The sequence below is a fragment of the Mauremys reevesii genome, linkage group 3 (assembly GCF_016161935.1).
Source record: "Mauremys reevesii isolate NIE-2019 linkage group 3, ASM1616193v1, whole genome shotgun sequence".
In the NCBI taxonomy this organism is placed as follows: domain Eukaryota; kingdom Metazoa; phylum Chordata; order Testudines; family Geoemydidae; genus Mauremys; species Mauremys reevesii.
This window is the reverse complement of record NC_052625.1, coordinates 158,757,678-158,780,607: the sequence shown is the minus strand read 5'-3', so window position 1 is coordinate 158,780,607 and position 22,930 is coordinate 158,757,678. Positions and strand designations below refer to the sequence as shown.

Sequence of the window (22,930 nt, the reverse complement as noted above, 5' to 3'; positions counted from 1 at the left end):
TTTTGTCACAGATTTTTTAGTAAAAGTCGTAGACAGAACACAGGCAATAATGAAAAATTCATTGAAGCTGTGACATGTCCCTGACTTTTACTAAAAATATCCATGACAAAATGGGGATCCTGGGCAGCTGGGGGGGGGGAGAGAAAGAGGGGGAGCTCCTGGGGCCCCCACCATCCCTGGGGGCTTGGAGCTCCAGAGTCCCCCTCCACTGGTGGCTCTGAGCTGCAGGTGTTCTCCCTGCCTCCCGTGGCATCCGGGAGCTATGCGGGAGCTGGGGCGGTCTCCCCTGCCCCTTGCAGCAGCTGGGAGCAACAGGGGTCTCCCCTGCCACCCATGGCACCCAGGAGTGGCGGGGATCCCCCCTGCTGTACAGGGAAACTTTGGCAAACCAGTAAAGTGTTGAAATCACTATGGCTTACTGTTAAAGGTGGCCTAGTCAGCAAGCTGTAAATTGGCCATTCAGTAATCTCAGCTTGACCAAGGCAGGAGGGGAGGGGGTTTTGGGTGCCACAGAAAGGGCAGCTTGACCCTGTGTCCTTCCTGATAAGAATTTTGTTGAAATTGCTGATACATGGATTTTAAAAGAGTAGGATATGCCCCAGGAATCTCTATTGGAGTCTTAAGCCTGCAAACTCTGGAAAAACCCACACCTGATTAATCAATAAACAGAAGGAACCCCTTGCTGGATCATTGCAACCGCTTACTTAACAAGGTTTCTTTAAGGGGCATGTCATTCTATTACTAATGTATAAATAAGGGGAAAAAGCTTGAGATGGGGGGACTCTTCAGGACTGGTCTCTCCCTCTTGATGCATCTTGTGTTCCCCACCAGCAGATGGGCTGCCACTGTGCCACTCGAGAGCCACACTCGGCTTTGGTAATTATCAAGCATTGGGGGTGTTTTACTAATCTTGTTGAGGATGTGTGTAAGTGCTTGAGACTAAGTAAAGGTTTAGCTTTAAGTGAAAGCACTCTCGTGTTGTCCTGTTTGTGCCATCTATCAGTCAGACGGTCGTGTCTCCCCTGATTTATTTCCACCTCCTCGCACAGAGTAAAAGTTACCAAGAGCTTTGGGTTGCAACAACCCTGGGTAACATGCCACCCACAGCACCCAGGAGCAGGGGAGATCCCCCATTCCGCCCATGGCGGCTGGGAGATGTGGGTTGTCCACCTGGTGCCAGTGGGGGCCTGGAGCTGTGGCAGGCTCCTGCTGTTGCCCCAGGGTACCACACAAGGTACCCCATGGCTCCCTGCCTCCGCAGGAGACCCTGCAGGTCCCAGCCAGTGCTGGCTGAAATCATGAAGGTCTTTGGAAGTCACGGATTCCATGACTTCCATGATCTCTGTGACTAAATCACAGCCTTAATCATGGTGATATGATGATGATATGTTTTGTTCAAAATATTGTCATTTTTCAGAGTGGAGAGAGGTAAATAAGCTGGGTCCGCCAGGGATCTGTAGTGGGACCAGTCCTGTTCAATTTAGTCATAAATGATATGGAAACAGAGATAAACAATGATGTGGCAAAATTTGCAGATGATACAAAATTACTCAAGACAGTTAAGTCCAGAGGAGACTCCCAAGAGTTACAGAGGGATCTTAGAAAACTTGGTGACTTGGCAACAAAATTGCAGATGAAATTCCATGTTGACAAATGCAAAGTAATGCATTTTGGAAAACATAATCCCAAATATACATACAAAATGATGGAGTCTGATGCTATATGTACACTGCATTTTCATAGGTAAAACTTTTGTTGGTCAGGGGTGTGAAAAAAAAACATCCCTGACCGACAAAAAGTTTACCAATGAAAAGTCCCAGTGTGGACAGCACTTTGTCGGTGGTAGATGCTCTCTCTCTCCAATAAAGCTACCACCCCTCGTTGGGGGTGGTTTCATTTTGTCAGCAGGGAGCTCTCTCCTGCTGACAAAAAACCACTATACTGCATACCTTACAGCAGCAGTGCTGTAGTGGCACAGATGTGCCACTGTAATTTCTGCTGTGTAGACTAGCCTAAATTAGCTCTTACCACTCAAGAAAGTTCTTGGAGTCATCTTGGAAAAGAGATGACTAAGCGGGGATATGTTAGTGGTCTATAAGATCTTGATTGGTGTGGAGAAAGTGAATAGGGAAGTGTTATTTGCCCCTTTACAAAATACATTAACAAGGCATCACCCAATGAAATTAATAGGCAGTAGTTTTAAAACAAAGAAAAGGAAGTTTTTCTTCACACAGTACACAGTCATCTTGTGGAACTCATTGCCAAGGGATGTTGTGAGGGCCAAAATTATAACTGGGTTAAAATAAGTATTAGGCATGTTCATGGAGAATAGGTCCATCATTGGCTTTAGCGAATGTAGTCAGGGATGCAACTCCATGTTTTGTGTGTTCTTCAGCCTTTGACTACTAGATGCTTGGACAGGACAATAGGGGATGGATCATTCGATAATTGTGCTGTTCTGTTCATTCCCTGTGAAGGTTGTGGCATTAGCCACTGACAGAAGACACTGGGCTAGATGGGCCATTGGTCTGACCCAGCATGGCTGTTCTCATGTTCTTATATATTATGAAAATAATAACAAAACCAGCTATAATACTGAGGTTTGGTGTTTGACTGCTGTACAAGCACAGTAACTTAAAAACAACAACAAAAAAGAAACAATGCATCAGTTATTAAAAGAACAGTTACTTGCCTACAGAAGCTGTGATTTTTTAAGATGTTCTGTACATGTGGCTTCCACTTTTGGTGTGCATGTGCCCCTCTCATAGGAGAAAAGTTTCTTTAACTGGCTTAATCCACTGGGACAGCACATGTGCCCTGCCTGCCTTGCTGCCCTCACTACTGAGAGCATAAAGAGTGGAACAACCTCAACTACCACTCAGTTCCTTCGCTGCCCTGAATCCAGATCCAAGATTCAGAGCTGTGGAGAAGGAGGGTGGGTCATGGGATCCACATATAATTAACATCTTGAAGAGTCACAGTTACAGTAAAGTAAGTAACATTGTTTCTTTCCATGTTTGCTGAGAGTAAGACAAGAAGAAATCAGTTTGGCTTGCAGAAAAGGAGATTTAGGTTAGATAGAAAGTTTTTCTTAATAACTATAAGGATACACAAGCATTACGACTGGTTACCCAGGAATGGTTTGCAATCCCCATCACTAGAGATTTTTAAAAACATTCCATAAGAAATGAATACACATTTCAAGGTACCATTCAAGGTGAAGTGGCCCATTAACACCCCTAAGGTCACTAGGGGGAAAGGAAGAGGTGGGGGAGGCAGCTTATTGGGTTATAGGTTGATTTATAGGTCATAAATCCACTGTCTCTAATCAGTCTATGATTTTTAGTGTCTATGAAAGTTATCAATTTAAGCTCCCAGGCTCATCTATTAAAGTGTTGTTCAGGGGCCTTTGAGGATGAGGACTGATAGGTCAGATATAGAATGATCACATTCTAAGACAGATATCTCTCCCCTTTCATTGTATAGGGAGATGGGCAACTATCTTGGCTTTGTGAATTTCAGTGTTCCCATAATTCTCTAGACACCAAAAAGTTTGGCACTGTGACAGTCCATGTTGCAACACCAAAGTTCGTTCGTGGGCAGCTGGGGGAGGGAGGGGGAGAGGGGGAGCTCCACCAGTTATTGCACTGGAATACTCTCTTGGAGTCTGTAGACTCTACAACTGGGTAGGCTTGTGTGCCACAGGGGCGGCTCCAGGCCCCAGCACGCCAAGCGCGTGCTTGGGGCGGCATGCCGTGGGGGGCACTCTGCCGGTCGCCTGCTTCGGGTGGCGAAATGTCTAGAGTCGCCCCTGGTGTGCCAGTAAGCAGAGGCTGCTTTTACCTGATCAGACTCACACTGCTAAATTGTATGTTATGAGTCCTGAATTACCTTATTTTCTGTGGTTTAGGACTACTTCGTCTCTGCTCAAGAACAGATGTTAAGGCAGCCAAGTCTCTGATGCACTGCTTCAAGGAGAAGTCATTTACTACTGTACATCAGTTTTCTTTCATATTAATGATTAGTTTTCAATTACTGTCAGGGCTGAACCCACCTATAAAACCAGGTGCACAGAAACAAAGATAGCCATCCAATTCATCTTTGCAAATGCTGAGGATTCCACAAGGTTGTGACAGGCAATCATCCATGTTTACTTCACAAAACTGACCAGTAAACCCTGTCAAAATAAAAAAAAAGTGAACAAAAATTAAACGTAGAGCAAAATACAACTAATATTTACATATTTTATCCAAGACAACAAACATAAATGAGATATGGACCTGTTCCTGACATTTTGTTTTAAGTGGCTTTCTAGTCATTACTTATATCCTTTCAAATTCTATCTATGGTACAATAAAATACTTTGCCCTTTCAGCACTTATCAGACAAATGAATCCCAGGTACTTTACAACTGTGTCAATATAAAGCAGCATGCAAAAGCATGGCTACTTTTAATAATCACATAACTTCAACATATGCTAGGTGCTGTCAGTGTATTGTTAGCAAAGAGTGTTTGGAATCTCAACTTCTCCAAGGGATTTTATAAAGATATCTGTAGGCGTACTGAGAAGGACGGGGCTGATCCCTGCAGTACTCAGCACATAAAGGTTCTGGGGATAAGAAGCTGCCCATCACCTTTTTCTTTGTTTTGGGATTAATATAGATTTTTAATTTTTTTGTAATGAATGCCTTAGATTAAAAAAACAAACCAAAAATCTGGTATTATTCATAAAACAGAGATCTTTATTAGTTTCTTGAACCAATCTATGTACACTTAGCCAGGGGCCCACATTATGATGTGCCAAATGGCCTCAGCTCCTACTGGAGTCTCTGTGCAGAACTGGGTCCTTGCTGCATGTCTGCAAATTAAAGAATACTTTCTACTGCTCAAAACACCATTTCCTTTGTTATGCCAAAATAAATTATTTTCCAACCAAGTAAAAGCTTTACTTTAACAAAGATATTATTAAAACAAAATCAGCTGCTGATAATATGTATAGAGCTGGGTTCCAAACCTGTCAGGTGCTAGATATCTATATCAAATTTCCAAATTCAGATGTTTTCAGTATAGGTGTAAGGATAGGGAGCTATAGGCAGAAAGTTTAAAACAAACAAAAGGAAGTATTCCTTCACACAATGCACAGTCAACTTGTGGAACTCCTTGCCAGAGGATGTTCTGCAGGCCAAGACACTAACAGGGTTAAAAAAAAACAAAAAAAAATCCTAGGTAAGTTCATGGAGGATAGGTCCATCAATGGCTATTAGCCAGGATGGTGTCACTAGTCTGTTTGCCAGGAGCTGGGAATGAGTGACAGGGAAGGGATCACTTGATGATTACTTGTTCTTTCCCTCTGAAGCACCTGGCATTGGCTACAGTCAGAAGACAGATACTGGTCTACATAGACCATTGGTCTGGTCGTTCTTATGATACAAGGAGTAGAACTCAGATCTTCAGAGTCTGGAGCAGCTAATGGACTCACAGTGCCATTAGGAGACCATACACAGCCACACCCAGGGAGCACTGTGAAGGATAGGCACCAAAGAAGTACTGTCCAAGGGACCCAAAGCGACAGTAGCCTGGCCAGTCAGAGAGCTGCAACCACCTTATTTAACCCTAGAGGGTGCCCCAGGAAGTTGCCTGGGCAACATCATCGACTTTGGGCCTGGCATGACTCCAGACCTCTCCCGATCTCTGATCCCAGACTGATGTGGACTCTTGCCTTCTGACTCTAGAATGATACCACCTCTAATCTCCAGCCTCCAGCTCTGGCCTGACTCTGACCCTGATTCCCACCCAGGGCTGCCCAGAGGGGGGGGCAAAGGGGGCAATTTGCCCCGGGCCCCGGGCTCCGCAGGGGCCCCCAAGAGAACAGCGGAAGCTCCCACCTCCGCCCCTCTCCTGGAGCCTCAGCGCATCAAGCGGCGTGTCTCAGCCGGGGCCCCTGAGCCCCGCGCCGCGCCGGGAGGGGGCGGGGCTGGGAGCTCCGGGCTGAGCTCTGCTCCCTCCGCTGGGCCCGGAGCTCCCAGCCCCGCCCCCTCACCACGCGGCTCTGAGAGGGACGGGGCTCAGGCCCCGCCGGGGACACGCTGCGGCTGTTCAGCCGAGGCTCCGGGTGAGGCTCCGGGTGAGGAGGGAGCCGGGGGTAAGAGGCGGGGGCCGGGGGTGGCTAAGGGGCAGGGAGCCCTGGGGACAGTCAGGGCAGAGGTTGGGGGAGGGGCAGGGAATGGGGTTGGATTGTGGGTGTTCGGGGGGGGGTGGATAGGGTCAGGGCCCCCCCGAGGGGGCGGGGCAAGAGGGCGCAGGAGCTTCTTCGCTCCCGGTCTCTGCCGGCGGGGGGTCCTTCCGCTCCGGGGCGGAAGGACCCCCCACTGGCGAATTACCGCCGAAGTGGGACCCGCTGCCGACGTGCCCGGTCTTCGGCAGTAATTCGGAGGCGGGGGGCCCTTCCGTTCTGGGACTCGCCGCTGAATTACCGCCGAAGACCTCGCTGCACGTCGGCGGCGGGTCCCGCTTCGGCGGTAATTCGCCAGTGGGGGGCTCTCGCCGCGGGTCTTCGGGGCAGTTCGGCGGCGGGTCCCGGAACGGAAGGGCCCCCCACCGCCGAAGACCCCGGGCCCCCGGAATCCTCTGGGCGGCCCTGTTCCCACCTCCTGATTCCAGCCTGGTACTATCTCTGATCTCCAGTCTCTGACCCTGGCCTGACTTTGACCACAACTCTTGCTTATTTAACCCAGTTCTACTGATTCCTCTGACCTCTGCTTACCCTCTATCATACCTGACTTGTGGACAACTAGGTAAGACTGCCTACACCCTGATCCCTTACGTGTTTAAAGAAGGGCAGTGAAAGACACTTTACAGTGGGGACAATTTATGTATTTTCACTTCTCAGTGACTCAAAGTACTAAAAAGACTTTCACAAATTCTCACCACATCCACATAATCACCTTCCACCAGAGACCTGAACAGCTGGATTTATTATTTAACTATTATATCGTAAGAGCAACTAAAGACCTTAAGACAGGCTGGGCCCCATTGCCGTAGGTACTGTTGACTCATTCTCCTAACCTTAGTAAAAGCTTGGATCAAGATCTGAACTACACATCTTAATTTTTTTCAATTGTTAGAATAGAAACTGCTTTGCAGATTTTTACTAGAACATATGCTACAGAAGACCATTAGAATGCACCACTGAAATACATCCACCTCTTACATGGAGGTCACCAACATGCTACACAGCAGCAGGAAGCAGAAGAGAAATTTTGGACATTCAAACAAACCTCACCTCTTATGAAATGCCATGTGATAATTAATGTCTAGACAGAGCAGATAGGACTTTATACGATGCATTGGACCTCAAAGAAGCACCCTTTACCCCCCATATTAATCATTTGTATACAGTTATGATATTTCATGTAAAGCATGCCATGTAAGATACCATATGAAAGGTTATGATCTGATGAAACTCATTGTTCTATCAAAATATGTGTATTGTTATTGTGTATGCAATTATGAGATTTTGCTATATGGTTGTTATTGAAATATGTTGTGAGTTTGGGGGACGCTCATTACTAGCTCTCCAGTGACTAAAGGGATGGTGACCCGCACCCAGGTGGGCATTAAATGACAATTGATCAGCAGGGGAATTGTAAACAAGAGAGTTGCAATTCTGTAAAAGACAATGGCGCAAGCACCACGCAAAGAGGATTGATCAACTGTATGACTCAGCAAGGCCCCTCAGGACAGGTCTGGGCCAGTAACTTCCCTGGGACATCAATTGAGGCTATAAAGTAAGGATAGTGGCATCATGAGAACACCTCTCTCCTTCCCCACCTATGCTAAAGAAAACAAGAACTCTGGGAAGACAAAAACTTTGAATTGAGAAGCTTGGTCCCAGGCTGAGAAGGAAATTCAACCTGTGTATTAAGAACTGTAACCTGCCTGTTACATGTAGTGGGGTGAGAAAAAAGTTTGATTCAAATCTTGCTTAGTATGATAAAGTTTAGAATTTAGACTGTAATTTTACTTTTATTTCCTTTGTAACCATCTTTGTCCTACATGTCTACCACTTACAATCACTTAAAATCTATCTTTCTGTAGCAAATAAACTTATTTTTAGGGCTGTCAATTAATCACAGTTAACTCATGTTAAATAAATAAAAAAATAAAATTAAATAAAAAATCATGGTTAAAAAAATGAATAATGATTAATCACAATTTTAATCATACTGTTAAACAATAGAATACCAATTGAAATTTATTAAATACTTTTGGATGTTTTTCTCCATTTTCAAATATATTGATTTCAGAGAATACAAAGTGTACACTGCTCACTTTATTTTTATTACAAATATTTGCACTGTAAAAATGATAAACAAAACAAATAGTATTTTTCAGTTCACTTCATACAAGTAGTGTAGTGCAATCTCTTTATCATGAAAAAAATGCAACTTACAAATGTAGGAATGTCACAAAGTTTTTAATGATTTTTTCTTAAATCAACTTATTATCTCAATATCTTAAAATGCAGAGATCTTTGCTTAGCTCGTATAAAACTGAGACCTAAATACTTAAAAGAAAATACTGCCACATTTATTCTACATTATGAAAAAACAGAGTAGAGTTTAGTACTACAAATCAAATGTTACACAGATAGATATTTGCAAAAAGTTTGTCAGTAAAACAGATTCAGCAGTAATGCTTAAGATCATATACAGATGATATAAAAATTCAATTTACAGCTACCTATTTAATTCCCCCTATAACTCATCAATACCTACTTGGCTTTATAATTTATTTATTTTCCAGAGGTGTCCCATTTAAATTCTTCAGGTATTTCTTTTTGAAAAGCCCAAATGCTTCATGGCAAAAGTGATTCTTATCCATCAGACTGTGACACTTAACTGTCCAGGGAGTTCCTCACATTGTAATTCATTCCGACATGGTCCATCTACAAAATGACTTACAGGAATTTCACAGCACTGTCCCTTATATCCTAGATGTCAGATTCTTCTGAAGCTATTCATTAGAGCTTCACAATAAAGGCTATTGTCTGGGTCACAAGAATTAGACATACATTCATTCGCTGCTACTAAATAGCTATGACCACTAAAATCTTAAAATAAAGTTAAATAGTCTATCAAAATTAGGACTAGAAAAACCTAAATAGGACTGAAGGTTCTGATAAATCTACAAGTTGGGGCTTGATCCAAACACTAATGAATTCCTCAGAACAAAACTGTAACATCACTGAAATCCTTGCACTTTAACTGGTGGCCATGTTCTTCCCAAGTCCTAAATCTACTCCCTTAAAAAAATAAAAACAATCTTGAAAGAGATTAAATATTTTTTACAACCAAACAGTATGCACCCCAGAGCTGAATGCCCCAAAAATTCAGGTGCATTTGGATTTGAGGATGTGTATGATACCTTGGCAGATGGTTAGCTGTTGACTTCTATATAAAATCACATAAATCACTATTGTAGCAATGTGTAGATACAAAAACAACAACAGTGATCATCACTGCCACCACCAGCCAAAACCATGTGAGTAGCAGCTTGCCTCAAATGAAGGGGAACTTATGGGCAATTTTTTGGAGCAAAAAAATTTCAGGAGACAGGGCACAAATGCCAGTAGCACCACATGCATACTGTCAAGTGCCTGCAAGATTCTGCAACTTTTGCTGAGAGCATTAGGAATGTATGCTCTGCCAGCGTCAGCAGCTCTCACCACTCATGTTACATTTTCAAACCCCTTTACACTTTTACCCACAAACTCCTGCATCAGAGGAGCTTCCTGTGAAGATCTACAACCACAGCTCATTTACTCCCTTCCTATCTCTCCATAAAACTCTCTACTGCCAATAATAAAAACCACAGAGTTCAGACATCCCCAAAACATTTCCCCCCCCAGTGCTGTGACCACTAGTTATTATATTAATCAGTTTTGGGGGAAAGCTAGAGCTCAGTGATTTGAGCATTGGCCTACTAAACCCAGGGTGTTGAGTTCAATCCTTGAGGGAGCTACTTAAGGATCTGGGGCAAAAATCAGTACTTGGTCCTGCTAGTGAAGGCAGGGGGCTGGACTCAATGACCTTTCAAGGTCTCTTCCAGTTCTAGGAGATAGGTATATCTCCAATTATTAGTTTTGTCTCATTGTTACCTTGCAGTTTTTGTTTCCCACATAGACCTGTCTCTTGTTTTATACTTAGATTTTAAGCTTTTGGGGGAAGGGACAGTCTTTTTTGTAGTGTGTTTGTACAGTGCCTGTCACAATGGCACTCTACACAGAGCTGGGGTCTGAAGGTGCTACTAGGTTTCAAATAATAATAATTATTAGTAAGTGGGAAGAATGCTGATATTAAGATCATTCTAATGATTTGTTCCTTGGGGAAATCCAACAAAACATTCAACTCCATTTCTCACTCTCGCCGCATTGCCTTAGGGAATTTATAGTTCAGACCACTGCTCTCTCCATGGGCTAAGCGCCCTGGAGGATTATATTTCTCATATTGCAATGCAGATTTTCCTCTGACTGAGCTGTGTGGTACATTAAGGGGAGATGTAATCTGGCCAGGAAGCCTATAGATCAGCCTATAGTGGAGAATGGAAGCATAAGGCTCCTGAATTACAACTCCCATGAGATAAAGCATTACTATGGGGAAATTAAATTTAATATTGAGCTGACTTGAAGCAGTTTAGGTCAGTACAACAAACAGCAGTGAAACATTTTAATTTGGGAAATGTTTTGTTTCAACATTTGCTTTGTTTTGACAAATCTGAATGAAAACTTTTGAATTTCCAATTGATGAAAAATTTAAGAAAACAAATGTTGAAATGGCAGAATGAAACACCAGGTTGGAAATCCAAAATTTGCTCAGATCTAAGCAACTATATATTTTAAATAGTAATAGCTACTCCACTCACATATTTTTGATGTCAGTAAATAAATTTATATTTAAAAAATTGTTCACTCAGACTCCTAAAACTTTCTCTTCTCCAGGTGATGCTGGGTAATTTAGCTCCATGTCTGCTTTTCTTCAGCTGTACTGCCATGTAGGAGAGTTGAAGGGCACTGTGGTTCCAATTCATGCACCCACCCTGTCACAGTATCATACTCGAAGTACAGGTGGCTATGTGTTCTGTGTACTTGGATGTAAGTTAGGTAAGGTGTCTGACATCTTACAAAACTGTCAAGTTAGTGTAAATTCAGCTGTCTCAACATAAGAATTATTTCCAAACAGATTAAAACTTGGTCACTACTCACTACGAACTGTCAAATCAATATCCTTGTGATCTCGTCCTCTTATTGCAATGCCAAAATATATATATGATAGCAACATATAATTCTTGTTTTTTAGTTTTGTAGTCAAAACTACTAAATATTCTTTATTTTTCTGTAGAATCCAAAATATTCTAGTGCCTTAGAGAGACATATTAAAAAAAACCTGCCTCATTTGCTCTAACATTGGATGTAATCCAATGAGAAAGTAACAAATAAAAGGAAAATTTTGAAAGAATACAAGGATAAGGTAGGTAATAGAACAATGACAATAATATAAAGTTCACATGATGACTCAGTCTGGCATGTATACAATTTGGTAAGTTTTATGTTTTAAATCAATTAACCTGGCAAAACTGCAGAGAAAACTTTTAAGGAGGGATGTAAAAGAAGAGAGGATAGTAGACTGGTGAATTGGTTAGGGGGCAGCAGTATAGTAACAGTTACCTCTTTAGTCAGCTGTGATGAAGTGGGGCTTTTCCTTTGTTATGTTGTGTGTGTCCTGCTGTTTTGCATGAATGCTGTGTGTGACTTTTGTGGAGGCTGCTCCAGCTCCCTAAATGGATGCTATGGCCGCCCCTTCGTAACCTGAGACCCAGGAGAGGAATGCGAGCAGGTGACTCTGGCCCAGGAAGTGAGACAAAGGCCAAAGGAGGAGCAACAGGCAGGGCAGAGGCCAAGCAGCTGGAAGTGAGTCAGTCTTGGCTGGCTTGGGGCTCAGGGCGAGGACCAGAGCCCTGGCTCTGGTCTCCCCTCCCAGCAAGATGGACTTGGCTGAAAGTCACTGATTTCTGTGCTAACAAGTTCTGTCCTATGCTGTGTTCCTATCGACTAATAAACTTTCTGTTTTACCGGCTGGCTGAGAGTCACTGCTGACTGCGGAGTTGGGGTGCAGGACCCTCTGTCTTCGCCAGGAGCCCTGCCTGGGTGGACTCTCTGCAGGAAGCACACAATGTGGAAGGGGATGTTGAATGCTCCGAGTCAAACTCAGGAAGGTTGAAGCTGTGTAAGCTTCTTGCCCTGGAGACAGTATGCTCAGAGAGGAGGCGTGATCCCCCAGAGTCCTGACTGGCTTCTTAGGACTGGTCTACACTAGGACTTTAATTTGAATTTAGCAGCGTTAATTCGAATTAACCGCGCACCCGACAACACCAGGAAGCCATTTAATTCGACCTAGAGGGCTCTTTAGTTCGAATTCGGTACTCCACCCTGACGAGGGGAGTAGCGCTAAATTCGACATGGCTATGTCAAATTAGGATAGGTGTGGATGCAAATCGAACTTAGTAGCTCCGGAAGCTATCCCACACTGCACCACTCTGTTGATGCTCTGGACAACAGTCCGAGCTTGGATGCTCTGACCAGCCACACAGGAAAAGTCCCGGGAAAATTTGAATTCCTTTTCCTGTCTAGACAGTTAGAATCTCATTTCGTGGTTGGACATCGGGGCGAGCTCAGCAGCACCAGCAGCAATGCAGAGCTCTCCAGCAGAGGAGTTCATGTAATCTCTGAATAGAAAGAGGGACCCAGCATAGACTGACCGGGAACTCTTGGATCTGATCAGTGTGTGGGGCGAGGAGTCTGTGCTTTCGGAGCTGCGCTCCAAAAAACAGAATGCAAAGACCTACGAGAAGGTCTCCAAAGCCATGAGAGACAGAGGATGCAGCCGGGCTGCAACGCAGCGCCGCGTGAAAATCAAGGACCCCAGACAAGGCTACCAAAAAATCAAAGCGGCAAATGGACGCTACGGAGCCTGCCACCACTGCCCCACTAGTGACCATGGACTCTGGCGATGGGACAGTGTCGACGGCCAGTTCCTCGGCGATGTTCGCGGACGGGGAAGATGAGGAAGGGTTTGTGGAGGACGAGGCAGGCGACAGCGCTTACAACGCTGGTTTCCCCGACAGCCAGGATCTCTTCATCACCTTCACGGAGATCCCCTACCAACCGTCCCCGGCCATTAACCCGGACCCTGAATCAGGGGAAGGATCACTCCATAAGTGCTTTAACCATGTAAACTTGTAGTCTTAATATAACAGGAATCTGAAGTATGTGAAAAGGAGGTCTCTCTATATATGGGGATAGAACAGAAATCCTCCTGGGAGATCTCCATGAAGCTCTCCTGGAGGTAATCGAAAAGCCTCTGCAGGAGGTTCCTGGGAAAAGCTGCCTTATTGGGTGCTCCGTGGCAGCACACTTTTCCGCGCGAGGCTTTCATGAGGTACTCAGGGAGCATTGCCTCCCCAAGCACGGCTGCATAGGGCCCTGGTTTGTGCTGGCTTTCACGCAGCATGCGCTCTCTATCTCCTTCAGTGACCGTCCTCAGGGTGATCTCGCTCGGAGACTCCTGCATCTAATTAGGGGAATTACTGTAATGTTACGTCTGGTCCAAAGTATTTTTAAAAAATCTCCGGACAAACGGTATAGCAGAGACTCAGCACGCTGCTGCGTGACGAGAGTAACGGAAAGCCAAAGAATCAAATGGACGCTCATGGAGGGAGGGGGGACTGAGGATGCAAGGTATCCCACAGTTCCTGCTGTCTCCGAAAAGCATTTTCATTCTTGGCTGAGCTCCAAATGCTTCTAGGGTCAAACACAGCGTCCGCAGTGGGTCAGGGCATAGCTCGGCAATTTACGCACCCCCCCACACCCCCAGAAGTGAAAGGGAAAACAATCCTCTGTTGACTCTTTTACATGTCACCGTATCTTTACTGAATGCTGCAGATAGATGCGATGCTGCAGCACTCAACACCGACATCCTCACTCCCCCCCCGCCATGGGTGGCTGACGGTACAATATGACTGATATCCATCGTCATCATCAGCCTATTGGCACATGGGGCAGTGCAAAAGGACTGGTAACCATGCGTACTAGCATCTGTCAGGTCCCCCAGTGTCAAGTGAACCTAATTTTTCCTGGTAGATGGTGCAGTATGGCTGGTAACCGTCTTCATCATAGCAAGAGGGGGCTGAGCTTCATCAGCCCCCACCCTTCATGTGTAAAGAAAAGATTCAATTGCCCCTGGACTAGCAGCAGGATGCTGGGCTCCTCTCCTCCACACTCCTTAATGTCCTATCTGGACTATCATAGCAACTGGAGGCTGCCTTCCACTCATTTCTCACTAACAAGTCACTGGGTCTTATTCCTGCATTCTTTATTACTTCATCACACAAGTGGGGGGACAATGCTATGGTAGCCCAGGAAGGCTGGGGGAAGAATGGAATGAACAGGTGGGGTTGTTGCAGGAGCACCCCCTGTGAATAGCATACAGCTCATAATCTATGCAGGATCTGACACAGAGCAGCTGTGCTCTCTGGTTCTCTGATACAGTGGTTCTCTAGTACACTTGCCCATATTCTAGGCAGGACTGATTCTATTTTTAGATACCAAAAAGGAGGGATTTACTCAGGGAGTCATTCCCAGTTTTGGCTTTTGCGCCCCTGGCTAAGAGCAGCCAGGGGCACTTATGACAGCAGCAAATGGTGCAGTGCAAAAGGACTGGTAACCATGCCCATCTTATTACCAATTTATGGTATGGTAGATGGTACAGTATGGCTGGTAACCATCTCTGCTGTCATGCAAAAGCAAAAGCATGCTGCTGTGTAGCGCTGCTGGACCGCCTCTGTCAGCGGCATCTAGTACACATACGGTGACAGGCACAAAAGGCAAAACAGGCTCCATGGTTTCCACGCTGTGGTGTCTGCCAGGGCAATCCAGGGAAAACGGGCTTGAAATGATTGTCTGCTGTAGCTTTCCTGGAGGAAGGGATGACTGACGACATTTACCCAGAACCACCCGTGAAAATGGTTTTTGCCCCATCTGGCACTGGGATCTCAACCCAGAATTCACAGAGACAGACTAGACTGTGTTCATTGTTCGCAAAAATGTATCTTTGCAAGGAATTCACTCCCTTTTTCCCATCACACAGCTTCGACTATCTCCAGACCTGCCACAGCATCCCCCTCACAGAGGCTGTCAAAGATTAGGCGGCGAAAGAAAAAGACACGGGACAAGATGTTCGCTGAACTTATGGGGTGCTCCCGAGACGAGGCGGACCAGCAGAGCCAGTGGAGGGAGACCCTCTCTCTGTACCAACGCTCACACAGCGAACGGGAGGAGAGGTGGCGTGAGGAAGACAAGCAGGCGACTCAAACGCTGCTTGGACTAATGAGGGAGCAAACGGACATGCTCCGGCGCCTTGTGCATGTTCTGCAGGACCTCAGGCAGGAGGACAGAGCCCTCCTGCAGTGTATCTGCAACCGCCCTCCCACACCACAAAGTCCCATACCCCCCTCACCCAAAATAACCAGAAGGAGGGGCGCCAGAGGCCGTGAAAACTGTCACTGCACCCCAGCAGAGTGCTCAAGTAGCCAAAAGCTCTCATACCCTAAATTTTGAGAAGTCCTTTCCTTCCTGCCTCACCCAAGCCCCCATCCCAGTTTCATCCCCTAACTGTCTAGTTGATAATAAAAAATACTTTTCTGTTAATTACTGTTTCCGTCATGTTCTTTTAGAGGAGACTGTGTTTGAAGGGGGGAAAGGGGGTTGGTAATTGGACAGGACAATCACCTTTACCAGGGTACAGACATGGGGGCAGGATCAGCAGCAGGTCACACACACACTGCAGTCAGTATGCACCCTGGTCGGTATGGGAGGTGGTTTGCAGGTTCTGTGTGGGTGGGGGAGTACGTGACTTTGTAGCGGGGAAGGGGGGTTACAGATCTCATGCAACTGTCCCTGTCCTGGACCACAGAGCCACGCAGCAGAGGAATCTGTATCCGTCCTCCCCGCCACAAGGCCACATAGCCCCCGCACACAGAGTCCCAGAAAGGAGGGATGGCTGGCTCCGTTGAAACATCCAGTCCGGCACTGCAGACCGCTCTGGGAGCAGGAGCCTGTCATTCCTCGAGTTTACAGGCGGTCTTTACATCACTGCACACCCTACCCAGCACAGTCCGTGCCCCAGTTTCAACCCTGTAACGCAAAGTCATCAATACAGAAACCTTTGTAAAGTTACAGTGAAACATGTATTTTATTTTTTAAACGTGTGTTGGAAGTTGGGGAAGCAGGGTGGGCGGGGTATGTAACTGCAGATGCTAGTCAACAGTCACTTGGTAAAGAAACAGGGGCAGGTTCAGCTTCTCTGTAAAGAAACTGAACAGTCACAGGTCACGCTGCTCACTGCTCGCTGGTACTTGAAGAGTTCCTTGTCGCTGTGCAAGGTGCCTGCACAGAGCTTCACGAGCCAGGGCATTAGGGGGTAGGCTGGGTCCCCGACGATCACTATAGGCATCTGCACATCCCCAAGAGTTATTTTGTGGTCCGGGAAGAAACTACCTTCCTGCAGGCGTCTAAACAGACCAGAATTCCTGAAAACACGCACATCATGAACTTTGCCTGGCCACCCGACGTTGATGTTGGTAAAACATCCCCCATGGTCCACCAGTGCTCGCAGCACCATTGAAAAGTTGCCCTATTTCTCAGCAGCTGACTGTGGAAGAGGTGGATGATAAGGTGCGAGGAGTTGACAATGACCATAACTGCAGCGGGATCCGTGCTCAAAGTGCTGTGGCGCCCGCGGTGTCACTGTGCAGAAAAGTGCACGAACAGATTGCCCGCAGGCGCTTTCAGGGAGGGAGGGCGTGATTGACGGTTCAATGATGACAGTTACCCAAAACCACCCTCGACACATTTTTCCCCCCAGCATGCATTGGGGGGAAATCCCAGAATTCCAATGGGCAGCGGGGAGTGCGGGAACTGTGGGATTGCTTCCCACAGTGCACCGCTTCCAAAGTCGACACTGGCCCCGTTACTGTGGACTCACACAGTCGAACTAGTGTATTTAATGTGGATACACAACTTCGACTTCATAAGGTTGATTCCACAAATTCGAATTAAGTTGATTCGAAATAGTCTTGTAGTGTAGACATACCCTTAGGGAGTAGTTCCAGAGCATTGCCCCGGTGACTCTGTGACATCAGGATAAACTATACTTGCGCCAACAAAATTTCTTCAAGAAGTCAAAATCCAGGACTTGTTCAATTTAGAAAACAGCCTAAAATTATGGAATATATTTTTATGGGACAAAAATTATAGTATTTAGATATGAGATTTAGGTACTATTTGTATGGACATCCTAGAGATGCAGAGAGATAGATGAGGTATGGGGAAAGAAAGAGATTAAATAGTGTGCGACTTTTAACATTAGATATTATCAGCATTCTTTTATATTTTTAAACAAATAACACCCCCCCCAGTTGATGATTTATTGCAAGATAATGATCAAAGCAAAAATGGCATTTTATAATAAATACATTCAATTAAAGAGCTTAATGGTTCTTTTTCAAAGCTGTGACATGGATAGAGTTTATAAATTCTGCTTCTCTTGTTCTCCAGAACTTATCTTTGTCCCTTGTGTCACTTTCTCTCTTCTTTTTTTCCTACCTCCCCTGCAGTGGTGCTTCTCTTCTACCCAGTGGAATCTAAGGACCCACACTGCTGTCTTCTCTGCCATTTCCTAACACCCTGACATGAATGACTGTTTCAACTGCCTTGGAATTTTTTGGACCTCAAGCAACACTATTCAATCAGCAGATTTAATGCAACTATCCTTCTAAAAAGATTTTCCTTTGACCATTTTTCAAACCTAGTAGAAGGCACACAGGGCCTGATCTAGTATTGATGGAAGAAAGCAGGAGTCTTTTAATCAGTTTCAGTGAGAAATAGATCAGGCCAAGAAAAAGAAAGAAGCAAGGAGGATCTATGCTATTTAACCCCTGAAATGCAAACTCTAAGAGTCCACTGTAAGAGGGCACCAAAATAAGTTTTTATTCTGAATGTGTGTCCTGACTTGCAGTGTGTCAATCCATATCTTATCAGTTTATGATGTGATTCAGGAGAACAAGATCTACCATTCTGTTACACCTACAAAATTGCGCAGTCAAAAACCCTTGTGAAATAATAGCAGTTATCTATTTTAATCTTATCAGAAAGATTGTAAGGATGTCACTGTTTCTGGTTACTTTCAGAAGGTCATGATGCAGAGGGAAGCATCACAATATAAGCCTAGTTTCGTACAATCAACAGGAACTTTTTTCCTCCTTCTAGCTGATATCTCCTTCTTTAATTCATTCACAGTAATAAAAAAACACCTTATTGTTAGGCAAGAGTTAAAAATTCAGTTAGCAGCTGAGGCAGAAACCCACATAACTAAGAAGCAGGAATACCAGAGGCCCAAGGACAATGGAAGCTGTAAACACTTGATAACTTAAATGGTCAGATGCCCACCCAGTAACTCAGCCTCTCAGTAAAAAAGAACAGTACAGACCCTCCACAGCTCTCTGGATATCTGTGAACACTCACCCCCACCCCCACCCTTTCGCCTTAAGGGTAGTCATAAATAATTAATGTAATCAAAATGGTTTCTATGCATATGTTCTGCTCCTGTCATTATCATGTTAAGTGTGTTCTCTCTCTCTCTGAAACAATGTTTGTCTCTATAAGTACAAAATAAATGCAAATTAATTAAAAATGTATATAATTGGTCACTGTAACACCATACTTTTAAAGCTGTTTATCAGTCTTCCTGGTGCCGCGAATAAACCTCTTCAGTATTGTCCGTGCTGCCTAATTCTTGGGGAAAAGAATCTCCTTGCTTCACATTATATACAGAATAAATAAATTAACAGCAGCTACTATAAACTGTTTTTGATTGTTTCACCATATCCTTTTATGTTGCATCATATCAGAGATCAAAGCAATAGAACATGACAATGAAACGTGTGTTGAGGATCTGAAAACAGGCAAAAAACTTCAGCTGATGAGAAAGCTCCATTGAGAAAAACCACAGTTTTCCCCTGTAAAGGAGCAGTCTGTCTATGCTACTTTGATACTTTATAAAATAAATGTAACAAGAGCAATAAATATTTGAGATGTTCTTGTCCAATGGGGGTGGGGGAGGAATCATATTGAAAACCTTACATATATATTGGCCTTTCCAGAAAAGGCATTAAATGCTAATAGTGATGTCTGATTTTTAGCGATTGTTGATCTATACAATTAGTTTTATGGAAAAGAACAATATTTCTATATTTTTGCTTAAAGATTCGAAATCAGGTAGAAACATAGAAAAACAGTATTGCTAGTATGTGTGAATGAAACAGCTGGCTTTAGCTGTTAGGTCAGTGGTAACTCCCAAATATGTGCAGGGGAGGGTGGAAAACAACAGGAATACATTAGTCACCTGGAAGGAAAAAAAGATATACCTCAAATGCTTCTGCTTTCGATAGAAAATAAAACAATTCACATCTGAGTATCACCTAGGTCTGATTCTCTTCTAATTCACATCTAAACAAGTCAGGGTAACTATTTAAAACAATGGAGTTATACAAATATAAAAACAAAGATCAGAATCTGGGCCACACTTCTTCTAAAAGAAAGATCAATCAGTAAATAGAGGTGGTTGTTTTTCTTGACAGCTTTCCTTAAATTGATCAGTTGCTAAAAGTATGTTTACATTAAGATAGCAGGCCAGTTTATGCTTTGACTTACATATTTCAGAACATATAGCTGCATATGAAGCTATTTCATTTTTTCTTGTTTACAATGCTAATGCTGGCTATTTTAATGTTTTTAATGGCTATAAGGAGTTAGTGACATTTATGAGTCTTGTCTCCATTTGATAGTTTTCTTTGTTGCTACGTATATCTGAATTGCTTCATCTCTGCCTGTTTGAATTGCATAATTACAGAGTTCTGTACACAGAATTGCACTCACTATATGAAGTCTTTTATCTGAAGATCAAACACTTTCACAAACTCTTTCTTTTGTGTCTACTAAAAGATTAGTGATCTTTCCTAGCGAAAACAAAGACAATCTAATAAAGGGGAATAGCTCTTAGCTCATTTCATTGGAAAAACAACAACTCCTCTTTCAACTAACACTCCCAAATAACATTATTTGAAAATAAAGAATACAATATATATTATTTTTGTGTGTGTTACACGTATTTGATTTACTACATATTAATTTCAAAATTCTTAATATTCTTTAGAATTAAAAGCTCAAGTTTCAAATAAACATTGATCACACACTGGATACTGTTACTCAAAATCAGTAATAAATAATAATAATACTTAATACTGCCATCTTTGCTTGCATTTCCCCTTACTTTCCCTCTTGATCCCTTATTTCAGGGGTGGGCTTACTACGGCCCGCGGGCTGAATCCAGCTTGTCAGGGCTTTGGAACCGGCCCACAGGATTGCCCCCCGTGGCACCGCGGGCCCTGTGCCGCTCTCAGAAGCGGCTGAAAGCACATCTCTGCAGCCCCCGGGCATGGGGGCAGAGGGCTTCGTGCATTGCCCTTGCCTCCAGGCACCGGCCCCCGCAGCTCCCTTTGGCCGGGAATGGGAAACCACGGCCAATGGGAGCTTTGTGGGAGGTACCTGGAGGCTTAGCAAGGGCAGCACACGAGGAGCCCTCTGCCCCCACTCCCGCAGGGGCCGTAGCTCTTCCTGTAGTGGTGCAAGGCCGAGGACAGGGCAGGCATGCAAAGAGCCTGCCCTGGCCCTGGAATGTGCCGCTGCCACCCCGGAGCCGCTTTAAGTACGCGGCGCTGGGCCGGAGCCCGAACCCCTCCTGCACCCCGCCCCCCAACTCCCTGCCCTAAGCCCCCTGCCTGCACCTCGCACTCCTCCTGCACCCACACTCCCTGCCCTGAGCCCCTCTCGCATACCCAACTTCCCTCCTGCATCCCAACCTCCTGTCCTGAGCTCCCTGCTGCACCCTGCACCCCAACCCCCTGCCCTGAGCCCCCTGCTGCACCCCACACCCCTCCGCAACCCCAGACCCCTGCCCTGAGTCCCCTCACACACCCTGCACCCCTCCTCTGCCCCAATCCCTTGCCCTGAGCCCCTTCTTGCACACCACACTCCCACCCATGATTTTGGGGGGATTGTTCAGTGGAAATCTTTTAAAAGACTTCCCCCCCACAATTTTCCAAGTATGTTTTTTGTTTTGGTAGGAGAAAAAATACTTTTACTCTCCTCCCTAAACTCATCTTTTTCCAGTGGAAAAAAGAGGAAAAAAGTTTTGTTTCCCACAATAATTATTTCTTTCAAAAAAAGAAAAATGTTTCATTTCTTTTTTAAAAACACAAAGAATTTTGACTTAAGTGAATATATTTTGTGAACATTTTCATTTTTTTAAAGGCATTTCCATGGAAAAATACATGAAAGCTGTGTTATCCGGCCCTGTACCAACTAGAAACCTCTATAAACCACCATTTCTAATCTTTGTAGAAAGTCCAGTTTATAGTCTGGTTGGTGCGGGCAGGTTCCTAACCTAGCTCCGCATGGCTCCATGGAAGCAGCAACCTGTCCTGGCTACTCCTAGGCACCTAGGTAGTTCCCAGCCAATGGGAGCTGTGGAGCTAGCGCTCCGGGCGGGTCGGTGTGTGGGCAGCATGCATAGCCTCCTACCACGCCTCTGCCTAGGAGCAGCCAGGAGAGGTCGCTGCTTGCAGGGAGCTGCCCAAGGTGAGCACCCCCCAGATTTGGCACCCCAAACACCCTCCCCATGCTCCAACCCCCTGCTCCAAGCCCCCTCCTGCACCCAAACTCCCTCCCAAAGTCTTAGGGTTACCAGACAGCAAGTGTGAAAAATTGGGACGGGGGTGGGGGGGTAATAGGAGCCTATATAAGAAAAAGACCCAAAAATCGGGACTGTCCCTATAAAAATGGGACATCTGGTCACCCTACAAAGTCTGCACCTTCTCCCACACCCCAACCCCCAGCCCCGCACTCCCTCCTGCTACCCACACACTCTTCCTCTTAGTTAACTGGCATTTTTGACTTTCCAGCACTGCCCTCATTCACCCAACATGCCGGATAAAGCAGCTTCTACTGTATGTGAAAAATGTGACTAGCTATATCTTTTTTTGGTTTAAATTGATATTAATGTTGCTGTGTTGGAATCAGGATCCACTGACTATACCCCTATTAATGAAAGAATAAAAACTTAATGACATATCAGTGTGAAGTAGTGTAACACTGACAGATCCTGGTCATCAGCAGGCAGAATCGAACCTAGAACCTCTGGAGTTAAATACATGAGCCTCTGCTGCATGAGCTAAAAACCAAATGGTCCTTTACTAAAGCTGTAGCGGACTCATTTATCTCTAGCTGGGCTAGTTGCCACTAGACGGGGAACAGGGTGCCACTCCAAAAAGGCATGGTTACAGTAGTATTCATACTATTTTGTTATCAGAGCTCTATATCCAGTTTTTAATAGGATAGGTTACAATTTTACAAATTACATCTCACTTTAAGTATGAAAAGAGCATAATCAAGCAGAAAGTATGGTTTGTGAAATGTTATATCCAATTTATTTCTAATGAATCTGTGACGGGGTGGATCGGCCCTGCACTGGTACAGAGGGGGTTAATCCTTCCCTCATGGCAAAGGAAGCCCCACCCCTGAGGCTTTGCTGCGAATGCTCCTCTTGGAAGTCAGGTATAAAAGCCTACAGAGATGCTCAGTCACGGCTGACTGCCGAGGAGGAAGGACACTCAGCAGGGGCTCCACAGCCCAGGAGCCATTACAGCCCTTACCTATGAGAGCTGAAGAGCCAGAAATCTGGACCAGAGGCCTGCCAC

At 44.9% G+C, this 22,930-nt stretch overlaps 1 protein-coding gene across 1 annotated transcript in view; it reads right to left on the bottom strand.

Annotated features, from left to right (window-relative positions):
• Positions 1-22,930, bottom strand: part of LOC120401373 (protein eyes shut homolog) — a 676,185-nt gene that overhangs the window by 497,806 nt on the left and 155,449 nt on the right. Inside the window, exon 5 of the mRNA XM_039531293.1 lies at positions 4,055-4,177. Coding sequence (XP_039387227.1) covers positions 4,055-4,177 — 123 coding nt within the window. The remainder of the gene's footprint in view (positions 1-4,054; positions 4,178-22,930) is intronic.